At 44.6% G+C, this 13,983-nt stretch overlaps 1 protein-coding gene across 3 annotated transcripts; it reads left to right on the top strand.

Annotated features, from left to right (window-relative positions):
- The first annotated feature begins 3,003 nt into the window (after positions 1 to 3,003).
- On the top strand, positions 3,004 to 10,930 carry pecam1a (platelet and endothelial cell adhesion molecule 1a). 3 transcript variants are annotated; one of them, XM_079177178.1, is made up of 15 exons: positions 3,005 to 3,121; positions 3,229 to 3,252; positions 4,832 to 5,125; positions 5,823 to 6,119; positions 6,212 to 6,472; positions 6,582 to 6,866; positions 7,011 to 7,307; positions 7,392 to 7,673; positions 7,935 to 8,073; positions 8,216 to 8,283; positions 8,397 to 8,450; positions 8,980 to 9,072; positions 9,157 to 9,213; positions 9,848 to 9,870; positions 10,578 to 10,930. In XM_079177178.1, exons 1-15 carry the CDS (start codon positions 3,064 to 3,066, stop codon positions 10,722 to 10,724), a joined length of 2,379 nt encoding a protein of 792 aa, XP_079033304.1. In that variant the 5' UTR covers positions 3,005 to 3,063; the 3' UTR covers positions 10,725 to 10,930. The 3 variants fall into 3 exon arrangements, 2 of the variants coding, with proteins under 2 accessions (XP_079033305.1, XP_079033304.1); XM_079177179.1 differs by lacking the exon at positions 8,397 to 8,450 and having other exon boundaries at positions 3,004 to 3,121; XR_013767472.1 differs by lacking the exons at positions 9,157 to 9,213; positions 9,848 to 9,870; positions 10,578 to 10,930 and having other exon boundaries at positions 3,004 to 3,121; positions 7,940 to 8,073; positions 8,980 to 9,062.
- Positions 10,931 to 13,983: the final 3,053 nt, after the last annotated feature.

Here is a 13,983-nt window from a genome sequence, read left to right as displayed (position 1 = left end):
AAATACAGCAGCGAGAGAGGATAGAAAGTTAAATATATTAGTGAAACAGAACAGCGATGTTGAACAGACAGCGAAAGAATGATGGAGTTGAGGTTGGGCGTGAGGTTGTGTGGGACTCGTATAGCCTCAAAGCTTTGCCTTGTAGCGACACGCTCCCTGCTTCCTGCAGGCTGTTGTGCCAGAGGCAGATACATCTCCATGTTGTCCTTCATCCACAATGTTTCCAGTCACCCTGCCCCCGATGTGAGGCGGAGAAACTCTCCGGGGACGGAACTGGCTGCACTCTGTCAAAACACACCGTGCCAGAGAGGAGGAGATGGAGAGTGGCTTTTCAAAGTCAACAGTAGTCAGTCGGACAGATCTGCAGAGCGCAAACACTCTGAAGGTGAAAGTCTCACAGAGGTCAAGAGTTCCGTTAAGTGGGTTTGAATCCACCTGCTTTTATTCACAGTTTTTTATTTGCACGTAAGAAAAACTTTGGAAAGTTAAAATATCTCAAAAAGAGTTTTCGTTCACAAGACAAAGCCTGAAGGAAAGAGTCATTATAACCAAAACCTTGATGTTTGGTTAAACCTAGCCAAGTCATTTCTGTACACAAACAAATTCATTTTTCACACAGTGATTTCTGCTTCTGTCCCACTTCCAATTCCTCTCTTTTGGTTTGTCATATTAAAGCATTTGTTCCAGTATGTGTCAGATAAAACCACGACTGCGTGACTGTTCAGGCTACATGTTCCACTTAGCCTGAACTGATTGCTTGTAATTAGACCTGAAGATTCTTTCCTCAGAGTAGAAACACATTTTTCATCTTGTGTTTCATCATCTCTAAAACATTTCCCACAGACCTAAATAATGTAAAAATAAATGTTCCACCACGTCTTCAGACGCGTGTTACAGTAGGACGTCTTTATTTAATTCAGAAAGACGTCAGCACACTTCATTGTGTTCAATTTGAACCTTTTCTTTTTTTTAATGCGCACAGAAACACTGCTTGGTTCAGGAAGCTGTTTCTCCAGTTGTCTCTGGCAGAGATTGTTTGCGTTGATATGCATCATTGCGATGGTTGAATCTCAATACGCTGGGATCCATATTTCAGTGTGCAGCAGAGCCAGAACCTGTTTGGCAGTCAGAGAGAAGTGCTGGCAGGACGACGCCCCGGGGCGAAGGCATCCATCACACCGCCGCTCCTGGACCCAACGAGAACCGACGGTGTCAATGGCGCCACCATGGCCGCCATCAATCTCCCCCTTCGATGCAACGCTCTCTTTACAGTCATGGAAATACAGTGAATGCATGCAGGGACTATCATCCAGCAGAGTGAGTCAGTTGTAGAAGTGGGCTGCGTTTTTTAAAGGAGGAGAAATCAAGCCGATAATTCAAGAAGACAAAATAATTGCAGATCATAATGTCAAGTTATCACATAATTACTGCTGTCCGGCGCTAACACCTCCAAACCAGCCTCTCTGCTCAACCCCTGAGTGCGTATCCGGCTGATGCACAGTTAAACTCTAATCCTCTCTAATAAATGCGTATTCAGAGGAAATATGGCGAAGCAGTGAGCTCAGTTTGAGGGGCTGGTTCCTGCAGTACTGACCGCACACACGTTTCAAAGGGAGACTTGTAGTTGGGTTTATTTATCTATAAATAATATTAAGCAATTGCGGGAGAAGTTTAGCAAAGTAATGTGTATATTAATGCAGACCTCTGAGAGGACTCCAGAATACCTAATAACTGTGTGAATGGAAACATGATGGGAAGCTAGCTTACTTTGAATGAACATCCCATCCTGAAATACATCCTGATTCAAACGCTTCACATTTTAGAACAACGCCCGACTGTATGTGCTCTTTGTGTTTTTAAAATGCGTACCAGAAAGCTGAGTGAGCTCTGATGAACCCCAGGCTTCCATCAACAGCAGGATGAACTAGTCTGTGGACCAAACACAAGCCTGAGCAGACTCTTTACCGATGCTGACCGGTACCATTCATGCAGTGATAACAGCAGAAGTCAGAAAGGACAGTGTGAGTCGGAATAACATGGCGGTCTCCCATCCAAGGTCACCTCTGCTCTGTACACGATAATATGCACTTCTGCACAGCCTGAAGACATATTTTGTTTGTTAAAATGTGGCACAGCTGAAAGTGACTGGGAGCAGTATGCAGATATGAGCAGACGGTTCTCCTGTTGGTGTTCAGCAGCTCTTAGTGGTGACAGTGAAGGACTGCAGGATGCTGCACTGAGTTGCATACTCTGCATCTGCAATGTATATACAAATGCAACCACATTTTCAGTGTTAAAATATGTGTGCATTTGTGACAACAGGAGCTAAAATTCCCATTGCAGTCTGTGATGTTGACATTGTCCATGTTGCTTGTGATCTTGTGGGAAATATACTGTGTTGAGTGATTCTCCAGAGGAACCACATAGCCTCAGGCTTTTAATTTGACGATGAAACGCAGACACGACGATTACAATACTTGTTATGAGATTAATCTACAACTGTCCAACCATAGTGCCTGGCTTCTCAAGTCTGTTTCTCATTTGATTGGATAGTAGATCAAGTGCAGGATTAATATCTCAACCTGCAGCCATAATTAATCTGACTTTCCCCTAATGTTGTGTATTCCTCCCCAAATTGCCCAAACACTTGGTCGTGTATAAATCATCTCTACACGCTCTGCAGTTACTAAGATCTTAGTTTGTGTCCTCTTGAGTGATTCACTCAGAGTCAAAACACTGAATGTTTGGATATATCTAATTAGAGTTTGGACCACGACTCGGGAGGAATCGCTGCAGTTCAGCAAAGAATAAACACGTTAAATGCTCGATTCCTGAGGAAGTAGCAGCCATTTCCTGGGCAGTCAAGCAGCACAAGGAGTGGGTATGATAAGACGAGGAGCCCCCCCCCCCCCCCTCACCACCACTAATGCCTGAAACGCCACCCACTCCACCTCTCCCTTCCTACGGCCCTCCCTCATCCTTCCGACCGGCCCTTCTGGCCTCCGTCTTGTCGGCCCCGCAGCTGTATTTGAATCTTACAGCAGTGAACCGCCGTCACCCAGGATGGACTCCAGACCCCCCGGCCTGCCGCTGCTGCTTCTCACCTGCCTCCTGCACTTCTGTAAGGACCCCAATGTTGTGCTGTCTCCAGGGTAAACAATGTTCCTTCAGTTAAACCACATCTTCAGACTCTCACTTCTGTTTCTCTCTCTTTTCCTCCAAACACAGGGCAGAGTGCCAGAGGACAGTCATGTAAGTAGAACTGCGTTGTGTATATTTGACTCTTAAATCAGTGGACTCAATGATTCTAGCTCCTCCGGTGTCGAGACAGTTTCAGGTTATCCAGTCCTTGCTGTATTGGAGAAGAAAGCTATTTTTACCTCAGTTATTTTTGGCAAGATGGGCATTGTATCCTGCTCTCCTGGCCTCCTTCATGTTTCAAAGTCTTTCGTGAGATTCATTGAAGATATTTTCAGTTGCTCGGGTGAAGCTGGGTAATCTTTCAAATCAGTTAGAATGAACCTCACACATTTTGAACAGCTTTCAAACAACATGTGTTTGACTTAAAATGCTTATTTGTTTTTTTTGGGGGGATAATTTAACATTTTTGGGAAACACACTTCTTGCAGAGAGTTAGGTGAATAGATTGGTACGTGTGTCCGCTCAATACACGGCAACAGCCAGCAGGCCATTAGCTTAGCTTAGCATGAAGCCTGAAGAAGTGGGGGGAACGGATAGCTCAGCCTGTTCTCATTTCCAGGGCGTCAAATACCGACGCGTTGTGCCCCTCAGCCTCTGATACAGACACACAAGTGACTACAATGTAAACGCATCCACTTCATTATTAGACACTTTGAAAATGTGTGCGATAATGTATGAAGACTGAAAGAACCTGCACGGTGGGTGGAAGTGGAGGCTGATGGGTCAAACAAACACAAGACCCTAGGAGACCAGTTTTTGTTCCCAAAGTGTTTGTGACGTGTTTACTTATGTTTCGCTGTTGACGTCTTACTTAGTTTGTATAATTATTTTAAGCCCAACCATGATGTTTATTCCTAAACAGTACTAAGCAAGGGTTTTTGTTTAAATTCAAAACTTTAACTGTTTACTGCAACCGTACACTGGGCTACCCAATGCGTTAGCCTACCAGCACCTCTAAAGCTCACTAATAAACCTAAAGTCTGTGGCTTTATATTTAGAGTGGTGTCAATATTCTCATCTGTCTGCAAGGAAACACATGCCAGTGTGTGTGTGTATCACCAAAATGTTGAACTATTCCTTTAAAATTGCTGTACCTGCATGTATTCTTTGACAAAATATTTTTAATTTAAGGTCTACGGAGCTTTGAATGAACTTTCTCGCTCTACATATGTATTTCCACAGCGTACCAGTTAGTCACTTACTGCCTCAGTCGCTCTGCAGCACTGAGCCCACCCTAACCGCAGCACTTTGAGGACGTGGACTAAGTGATTGTTGAGGCAGGTTACACGGTGCTGTTGCTGCAGAGCAGAAGCTGGGATAAATCAACACAGCTCTCCCAGTGGTGGTGTGTGTGTGGGGGGGGGGGGGGGGTCAGACGCTGTTTGTTGAAGCCTTTTCCTTCCTTCGGCAGCTCCTGCTTTGTAAACAGCAGACTGGAGGCCAGGGAGTGCCGTCCTTCAGACTTCACCTTTATTATTATGGAGAGAATAAAAGACCCTGACTGGTGGATTGTGTTACTTTGCTCCCTGATGTTGATTTTTTTACACAAACAAGACCTTTATTTCTTTCTCATGCATGTTTATGTGTCTGTATGTGTGTGTTTGTGTGTGTGTGACATTTGGACCTACAGCGTACACTATAGACACCGTTGACCTTACAATCCTACCCAGCAGCACAGTTCAGAGCGGGACACCGGTGACCCTGCGCTGCCAGGTCAGAGTCAGTCATGACAACATCCCTCACCTGAAACACGATTTCCAGCTCAGACAGGACGACGTCCTCGTCTACTCCTCTACCACCAAAGAAGACTGGATCACATATGAGCTCGACCCGGCCAGGGCAGCTGACTCTGGCAGTTATGAGTGTCGAGTCAGAGTCGAGGACAAGAGCAAATCCAGCTTCAGCAAAAGACTCGACGTCGCAGGTAGAGCTACATATTGCTACAATAGATTATTTGTTTTTATTTGATTACATTTGTTTGTTGTTATTGCTCTTGTCTGACAAGATAGTATAACATGAACAAATGTGATAATAAAGCTGAAATTCTTCCATATATCAGCATGTTTGGGGATGAAAAATCAACATAAACTCGTCGGACAAAACTAGTGTTATTTAGTTTTTTTTCTTCAATTGATGAATTATTCACAATACTGTCAGACATTTTCCACAGCACGACAGATTTAAGACTGACGTTCCGCCTTCTGCAGTATAAGAAAAAACATTTTCAGACTTTCTTGAGTTAATATATGAGTGAAGAATCCCGGCTGCGTTGTTATTTTGTAAAAAGTTATGCCACAACTCTTAAAACACGCCCTTGGTGTTGTGTTCAAGGAATAGGACATCTGAAAAGGATAAAGAACAAGCAAACATACAATAGATGCAGTAAAATAATAATTAGTTTTTTTATTTTATTTGAATGTTAGAACCCTGCAGCATAACAACAAGGTTAATGGCTAAAACACAAACCCATGGGAATGGCACTTCAATTAATTGATTTGAGAAAGTTGTGGCTTTACCGACTTTTCACACGTCATACGCAGACAGCTCATGCATATGTGTGTACTATTATATCTGAACAAACAGCAATGGCTTTACTTCCTCTTGGTTCATCCTCTCCTCAGGCCTGCAGACCCCCGTTCTGTATTTGAATAAGACTTCACCCTATGAGAGTGAGGAGTTCACAGCCACCTGCAGCGCTCCAGAAGAGAAAGGATCCCTTATTTTCAGGTTTTACCAGAGATTAAGGAACGGAGCCTTGAAGAGGATAAAGCAGACAGCGCCCACGGGGAACTCATCAGAGACCACGCTGGTCCTGAGGAGTATTGGAGACAGCATCCTGTACTGTGACTATGAGGTCAATTTGGTTTCTGGGTTGAGACGCTCCAACCGCAGCAACGAGATTCCAGTGATCGTCAAAGGTTATTAGTTCAAGAGCTGTTGTGTCTCCAAGAAAAGATCCCATTGCTTGAAGAGGCTTGTGGGATTGACTCTCCTGAGTTGTGTCTTGCAGGACTCTACATTTCCCCGATCATGAACGTGCTGCCCTCGCCAGATGTCTTTGAGGGTGAGATAGTAGAGGTGGTTTGTAAAGTGGTGGGTCCACTGAAGAACATTGACGTATTCCTGACGAGGGACAGGAGGATCCTCAAGAAAGCCCCAATCAGCCTCGTCCATCGGTTCACTGCACAAGAAGGCGACTCTGGGAAGCTCGTGTGCAAGGCAGAGTGGGGCAACGTGCAGAAAGAAACGCATCAAGCAATCACAGTCAAAGGCAAGGACTGGATAACGTTGTCATGAAGTGTCTCTTCTATTTTCATGATTAAAAAGTACTCCATATATTCATTGTGTAATACTTGATTTCTGCTGTCCCACGTCAACAGAGCTCTTTTCAAAGCCACGGCTGACTGTGAATCCAACAGACATATTTGAGGGCGACCGCTTCAAACTGACCTGCTCTGTCTCCATCTATGTTCCTGAGAGGATCAGCAATGAAAGCATGCGGTTCTCCATCTACAAAGATGCCGTCGAACTCACCAGTGCAGAGACATACTACACTGTGGCACAACCTTCCAAAAATGGCAACTACACCTGTAAAGCCCGGGCTCTCAGTCTCGGGCACAGCGCTGTAGAGAAAGAAAGCCAAGCGGTCGTTGTCGAAGCAAAAGGCGAGTCATCAAATGCATGCTGACGTGAGCATTTAGCTGCAAGTACGGCCTCACAGAGCTGCTAGCGTGGCCGTAGACTCTTGTTTATCTTTGCCTTCTTCTTTTCTCTTGCAATGACTAAGCGGCTAATTGTCTGATCCCCAGTTCCTGTTTCCGAACCCATGCTGAGTGTGGTGGGGGGTACGCTGGTGTTGGGAAAGCGCTTCCAGCTGCTCTGTCAAAGCGACAGTGGCACTCTGCCCATCATCTACACCCTGAACAGCCCTGACAAGCTGGCTAAGAGCAGCGTGGTGAGCAAGCCCGGGGAGGAGGCCATCTTTAACTCCTCGGCCATCTACAAGACTTCCGACTTAAATAACTTTCTGTGCCACGCGACAAACGGTGAAAACAGGCCTCCTATGAGAGGAGCAGGGCAACAGCTGCTACGTTCAACCATTATAGGTGTGTTGGATGACGACTCATTGACACAAATTGATGTTAACATGCTAAAAAAAGCTGGTCTAACGTGCATTTAACGCCATGCAGAGCCTGTCTCAAGACCAGTGTTGATCGTGCAACCCGGTGCCGGGGACGTCTCCGAGGGGCAGGACGTGACCCTCGTCTGCTCCGTTCAGAGAGGAACTCTTCCCATCAGCTTCACCTGGTTCCACACTGAGACGAAGGCCCCTCTCTTCTCCCACACCTCCAACAATCTGAAGGAATCCTACAGCATCAGCAACGTCAGAGGAGAGCAGAGAGGGGAATACTACTGTGTGGGCAACAACGCGGCTGACCAACCCAAACTAAGCCTCGCCGTCATGATCGGAGGTGCGTTTTCTCTTCAGTTAATAGCAGAGGCGATGGTTGTCGATGCCTACCTTTGTCAGGACCGAGTAGCGTTTAAGAGAGTAAGGATGTTTTGTAAAAAAGTGAGGACATTTGTGTGATAAAGACTAAATGTGTTGTATAAATACTTGATTAAATGATGGATAAATGTATACCCAGAAGTGAAAGGTAAACTGTGTTTAATAATCAAATTATAATATAATTCATACCCATCCGTCTATTTCATTTAAATGTATTCTGCAGTGAAGATGGCTGGCTGGAAGAAAGGTCTCATCGCTGTTTTTGTCTTGTGCATCCTGCTCATTCTGGCATTGATCCTCATTATGGCCTTAAAAAGACGCCTCCTTCTGTTCAAGAGGAAGAGAACTGGCGAGCTGTCAGTGTGAGTAGCATTGTTCATGTTCTTACCAAAAATGTTGAAAGAGAAGCAAACATTAGTATAAGAGTAGGTATAGTGGTGACGCCCGTACAGGTTCCTGTTTTATTAAAAAGCTGATTGTGTTTTGCGTCCAACCTCTTCTTAGGAAGTCAGCCAGCACCAAAACTGAGCGGCTGAGCCTCACCCAGGCGGAGGTCAACGAGGCGGCCAATGGTAACGTCTCTCATGCTGATTGAAATACTGAGCTGCAAATTGTAAGAGCGAAATATGACTTGGTAAACTAGTTTTCAACGAGTCTGGTGCTATTTTTTGTCCTCTCTGTCTAGTCACTCCAGGCATGATTGGAAAGAGTGTTTGGAGTGAACATGCATCAGGCTCGGGTGAGTAGTATGTAGACAGCTTTTAACTCAACAAGTCCCCCGAAAAGAACAAAACTAACTATGTGTTAGTCTGTCGTCAATCATTTCTGCCCCTAAAGATGTAAATCTTTAAAAAAAGGGAACACCCTTCCCTTTTTTTTAAAGGCTAAGTAATTCCCTGCGACAGCTGGTCACTGTAGTGTTTAGCAAACATTACTTGAAGAGGAGTAAATAATGTGTCTGTGGGGGACTATTTTCAGCTGCGGATTAATACACATTTGGTGCACTAGTGAGTATTTTCAGCTGCAGGGCAATGTGTTTGGGATTAACTCAAGATGCCAGTGTTGATTTAGGAACATGTCAGCCAGTGCAACCGTGTGGCTCATGCATGTGTTTTTCATGTTTTTTTGACAACATTTAAATTTTATCAGACAATACATATTTGGCACATTGTTGATAAAGTATATAGAATATCACCAGCATTATTGTTGAGATGTTACTTTGACTGCTGCACTGTTTAACTTCATCTTGCTTCTGTATTGTACTGCAGAGTCTGAGGACCAGAAGAGTGTGACCGCTCCAGAAAAGCCACCAGAACCTCAATACACCGATGTGCAGACCAGACAGCCAGATCCCAACAGAGGTGAGGCTGCCTCTGAATTTATTAGGTTAATCATTTTGAAATGAAAAACACGGTCTTAAATAGCTGTGTTTGTGTTGTTGACAGCTCCGGTGAAAAAGGGCACGGACACGGTGTACAGCGAAGTGAGGAAGTCCAAGCAAGGTACGACTCACATCCTGCTCTCCGCTCAAAGCCCACTTACGTTACGCGGTGAGAGAAAATCAGGCCGCTCGCTGACGTTTGAAAAAGAAAAGTGCCAGGAAACAGGATCAGCTCCAACTGTAAACATCTGCATTGTTAGTGAAAGAATGTCCCATTAAAACAGAAGGCCCAGTCGCCAGGTGTCCACTTCCTGCTGTCGTCAAAAAGAGAACTTCCTGTTCTAACAATCGGAGCCAAACACTATGTGCATCCGCTAAGACCTAGTGCGCAACACTCCATTGTTCCATACTGGTGGGGGAAACTCTCAACCATTGTTCAGTCATTGGCTGCTAATAACTCCTAACGGCTTAAATGTCAGCTGTAGTGATACAAACAATGACGCAGCAGAGTTAGAGGAAAGCACACTATAACATAGCAGGCATGTGTTTTGCTCTATGTGCTCTAAGGGGAGACTTGCTTGTAGATAAAGACCGTTAGCACAAACAAATTAGCGTGAATGTGTGCGACGTGATAAGCTCACAGTTTCCTGGGATGTGGGAGCTGTTCATGGGAGCGCTGACGACAATACATGCCGTCCTTTAATCCTCAGACTCCTTTTGTTTCCTGAGCTTGTCCTCTGGCTTTGTTTTCGCAGGTGTTCCAGAGCAGGCCGATGCTGTAAGTGGAAACACACACACACACACACAAACACATCACACTTCACAGTGCATGCACACACTACAAAAAGGCGGAAACACAATCTCGCGAATCTGTTGTGTCTTTGCTGCAATAAACAGGAACCCAGTGGAGTCAGTTTATATTATTTGTAGACGGGTAACTGAACTGCTTTTGTAAATTTGTGATAATTTACTAGTAATTACATAGCAGGTGTCTTGGAAAGAACTTTGCAATTTGCCACAAATATGTTCAATTGTTACACTTCAATTAATTAATTCCAGTTAACTGGATTAAAGTCAGTTCACAGGAGGTCAACTGAACACTCAAAGATGTGTCTACAGAAACTGAACTATCTATCTGACTTCAGCAGGTTACAACCACAACGTTGTGAGCATGTTAGCATGTTGATGTTAGCATTTAGATCAAAGTGCCACTGTGCGTAAGTACAGTCGCATGGAGCCTCTAGCATGACTAGAAATCAGGGCATCTTCAGAAAATTGTGTTACCCGACACTTTGAGTAACTATACATGTTTGCTTTGTGTCTCACATTGTGAAAGACTGTAGCTGTAGCTGTTAACATATTCTCAATACTATATTTATTTCTGTGTGAGACGAATGACTTCGACACACGAACACGTGCGTTTACATTCGACACAGGCGTGAATGTCGTGCGGCAGTCTTTCAGTGTCTCGTTCCCTCTCTGCAGGGGTCGGTGGAGTACGCACAGCTGAATCATGACACGGATCGCCACAGTGACCGCGGTAACCATGGTGACCACAGTGTCCACGATGACCACATAGATGAGATCGACATCGACAGTGTTCACATCGACGCCGATGACCACGGGAAATGAAAACACGACCCGACGCCCAACAAGAATATTTATTCCTTTATTTATCCGGCTCGTTAATGCAGCTGGAGTCTTTTTGTCCTGAATGACCTCAAACGGCTCTCGGCATTTATGTACTTTTTGTATTTTTGTGACGCTTTGCGAGGAACATCCCGCCCTGTAGAGTCGCTTGCTTTGCCTTTGAAGGGCAAATAAAATGTTTTTGTTAAGTGAAGTGTTTCTCTGTCCTTTCTCTGGCCCTTTTCTTGCCCAGACGCACAGGGAGGATGTGAGCTGCAGCCACAAAGGAAAAAGACATTCAACTCTATATCCTTCCACTGGTGTCAGTGGTGACAGAATCCAAATAGAAAGAGAGGTCTTTGAAGTGGAGCGGAGTAGTGGTACTGTAGCTTTAGTGGCGGGGTTGTGACTGCATTCATCGACTGTGTGTGAGAGTCGGTGTTGAAACAATGAGAGCACAGACTTCAGGCGGCGGCGCTGCGTGGAAACTTAGTGCCACCTGGCTGTGATCCGCCTCACTGCGAGGACTCCGTTCACCGTGTTGTCCACAGCATCAGTTTCCTCACAGATATCCCTTTCATGTTCCATTATCTAAGCTGTAATTGAATGATATTACAGGAACGTATTCAAGGTCTCCATACACCAGATATGTTCGGCAGGCAGATATCTCTTGCTAAACTCCACACAGCAGAGGAGGATAATGTACATTCATAATCGGCATGAACTCTTTTAGACTTTAAGTCTTAAGTCACACTTATGTGAAAGTGTGTTAGATACGACCCGCACCTACCAGTTACTTACATTGCTTTAACTGTTGGTTGCTTTTTTTTCTCCGTGTCCTATTTTAGAATTATTATAAATGATTGTTATTATTCTTTCATTTGGCTTTAGAAACGTATCTGACCTTTTACAAAGACCTGTGGGTGTGAGGAGTGTCATTGTGACATTCTGCACCTGTCAGCAGGTGAACTGGGGCAAGCGGAGCACATTACAAAGCTGCTGGACTTGGATTCGAGGGCATACGTTGGGTTCACTCAGTACACGGCAACTGCTGTCGACAGTCTGGATTATGAGGATCTGCGTTTTGACAGGAAGCTCTTAGGAACACTGAACAGCAGGATAAAATCCATGTGGGAGTCTGTAACACCTGACACCAGAGCTAACACCGACAGCCTGCCACTGGCTCTCGCGCTTTCATCTCCATTCTTAGCACCGACCAACGTATAGATTGTTCATCTTCATTATCTGCCTGCCTGGGGTTTCCTCTCGCTTCTGTGTGTTCACAGAACTGTCTGATCTCTCCTCCTCGCCCACCTCTGAGCTTTGTTCACCGCCGCAATTGTGCTTCACGAAGTGTGTGCCCAATATGTGGCGGCGGGCTGTGCTACAATATTTCCAGGGTTTGCACCATTCCCTCAGGCCTCCCAAAGCTCTCACATGCACAATATTATGTGTGCTTCTTGGCCTCTGTGGTGTCCTCAGAGTCATCTATGAATGGATACGACTTCAGATCTGTGCCAAAATGAAAACAAGGCAGCTACTGCCGTGTCTCGGTCGACTCATGGTTAATTAATCACATTACTTAACCGGCCTTGACAGAAGGGAACAGCATATTCTGAGCCACACAGGAACTGATACTATGGGACAGGACAGTAACATATACGGGATCAAAGTTGTTAGAAAATGAGCGTAATTACACAGGGATCAGAGAAAAGTGTATTATTTTTGGATGCATTTGACCAAAATACAAAACCACAAAGCCATACGACACCTGTTTTAACCACAGAATATGATTCAAACCAGTGTGTTAGCGACCGCCACAAAAACACGTGTGTGAGACCGCCAGCAGAGTCGAGGGTGCTTTGAGTGCACACTCGTCTCAGACACCGAACACTTTGCCCAAGGATGGTGCTGTTCTGCCTTCAGATCATAACTGTCAGGAGTGAGGATGGTGGATTTACTGCTGTTCCCAAAGCTACAATGAGTGAGGTCATGTGACCTGACACACCTTTAGGGTTCCTGTTACAAGCAGGCATGCACCGCCAGAGTAACTCTGTCACATGGTCGATGCTTATGGGGCCAGTTGTGTGGCCACTAAGGAAGGCGGCTTGGTTTTGGACATGTGGTCAGAGTGCTAGAAGGTTCTTAAAGGCCCGGCAGAGTCCAGCGTCTCCTCTTTATTGCTGCACGTACGCTGTCCGTGTCTCCGCCACGTAACCTGATCCAGCTCCTTCTGTTTCTGGAGCACAACTCCTGAACTGCCATTGGCCGCTGTGCTAAAATTAGCATATTGACCCCTGTGAAATGCATTCTGGGAATATCCTGCCTTTGACTTGGCCTTATGGGGCCAAGGGCTGTTGGTGGTCTGCAGATGCAGCAATGAGGTCATCACGTAGACCTCATCTCTCCTGCTCCTGATGAGGAACGTTTATGTTACAGAGTTGTTCTTAGCCGCCATGTAATTATCCTAAGTTTATCTGGTTTTATATTTAACAGTATCATCATGAGTTTATTTAATTCTTGACATTATTTTTCTGTCATGCATTATACTTATTATTATACTTATGTGTTAATCCGTTCTTGTAATCGAGGTGCAGTTAGAGTAGTTGTAATAGAGGTAAATGCAGCAGTATATCTCACATTACTGTGTGTGTGTATGTGTTCATGAAGATTAGCCATATCATGTAAAACCAACTTTGCAGGACAGTTTGTGATTCCACCACATAGATTCAAAGCAAAGACATAGAAATAAAATGACTATCTGCCTCAACTCAAGTCTGGTTGTGCAGCATTATTTCTTAATTCCCTAATAACTGTAGCGGCAGAAAAAAAACAAATAAAGGAGACAAAAGAGATGAGACGTGCTCAATTCAATGTTTTATTACAGGCATTTTTATTCATATTCAATTTGAGGAATGGCTATAAGTCAAACTGGTAATCATTGTTTCTAATCTTCACGATTTATTACAGAATATTTGCTTTAAACTGTGAAATGGTCGATGCATTATGCAAACTACGACCTCCATTCAATGTTAAGCCTTCCAAATAACTTTTAATAAAATGAATTGGGAATCCGCAGAGATATTTATCAAAAGGCTGGTATTTCATGGCTCATTTGTCTTCCTACATACCACTCACTGGTCGGAGGCTCATTAAAGAGTCGTGCTGGGTTGTTAGAGATGAGTGCCTGCAGTGGTGCACAGTCTGTGTCTGAAGCCTATTAAGTAGTACATTGATATAACTGAAGAACAGTAATTATTCA

This window comes from Pholis gunnellus (genome assembly GCF_910591455.1).
Source record: "Pholis gunnellus genome assembly, chromosome: 17".
Taxonomy (NCBI): Eukaryota; Metazoa; Chordata; class Actinopteri; order Perciformes; family Pholidae; genus Pholis; species Pholis gunnellus.
The sequence above is the reverse complement of the archived record's forward strand: the minus strand, read 5'-3'. Positions and strand labels throughout refer to the sequence as shown.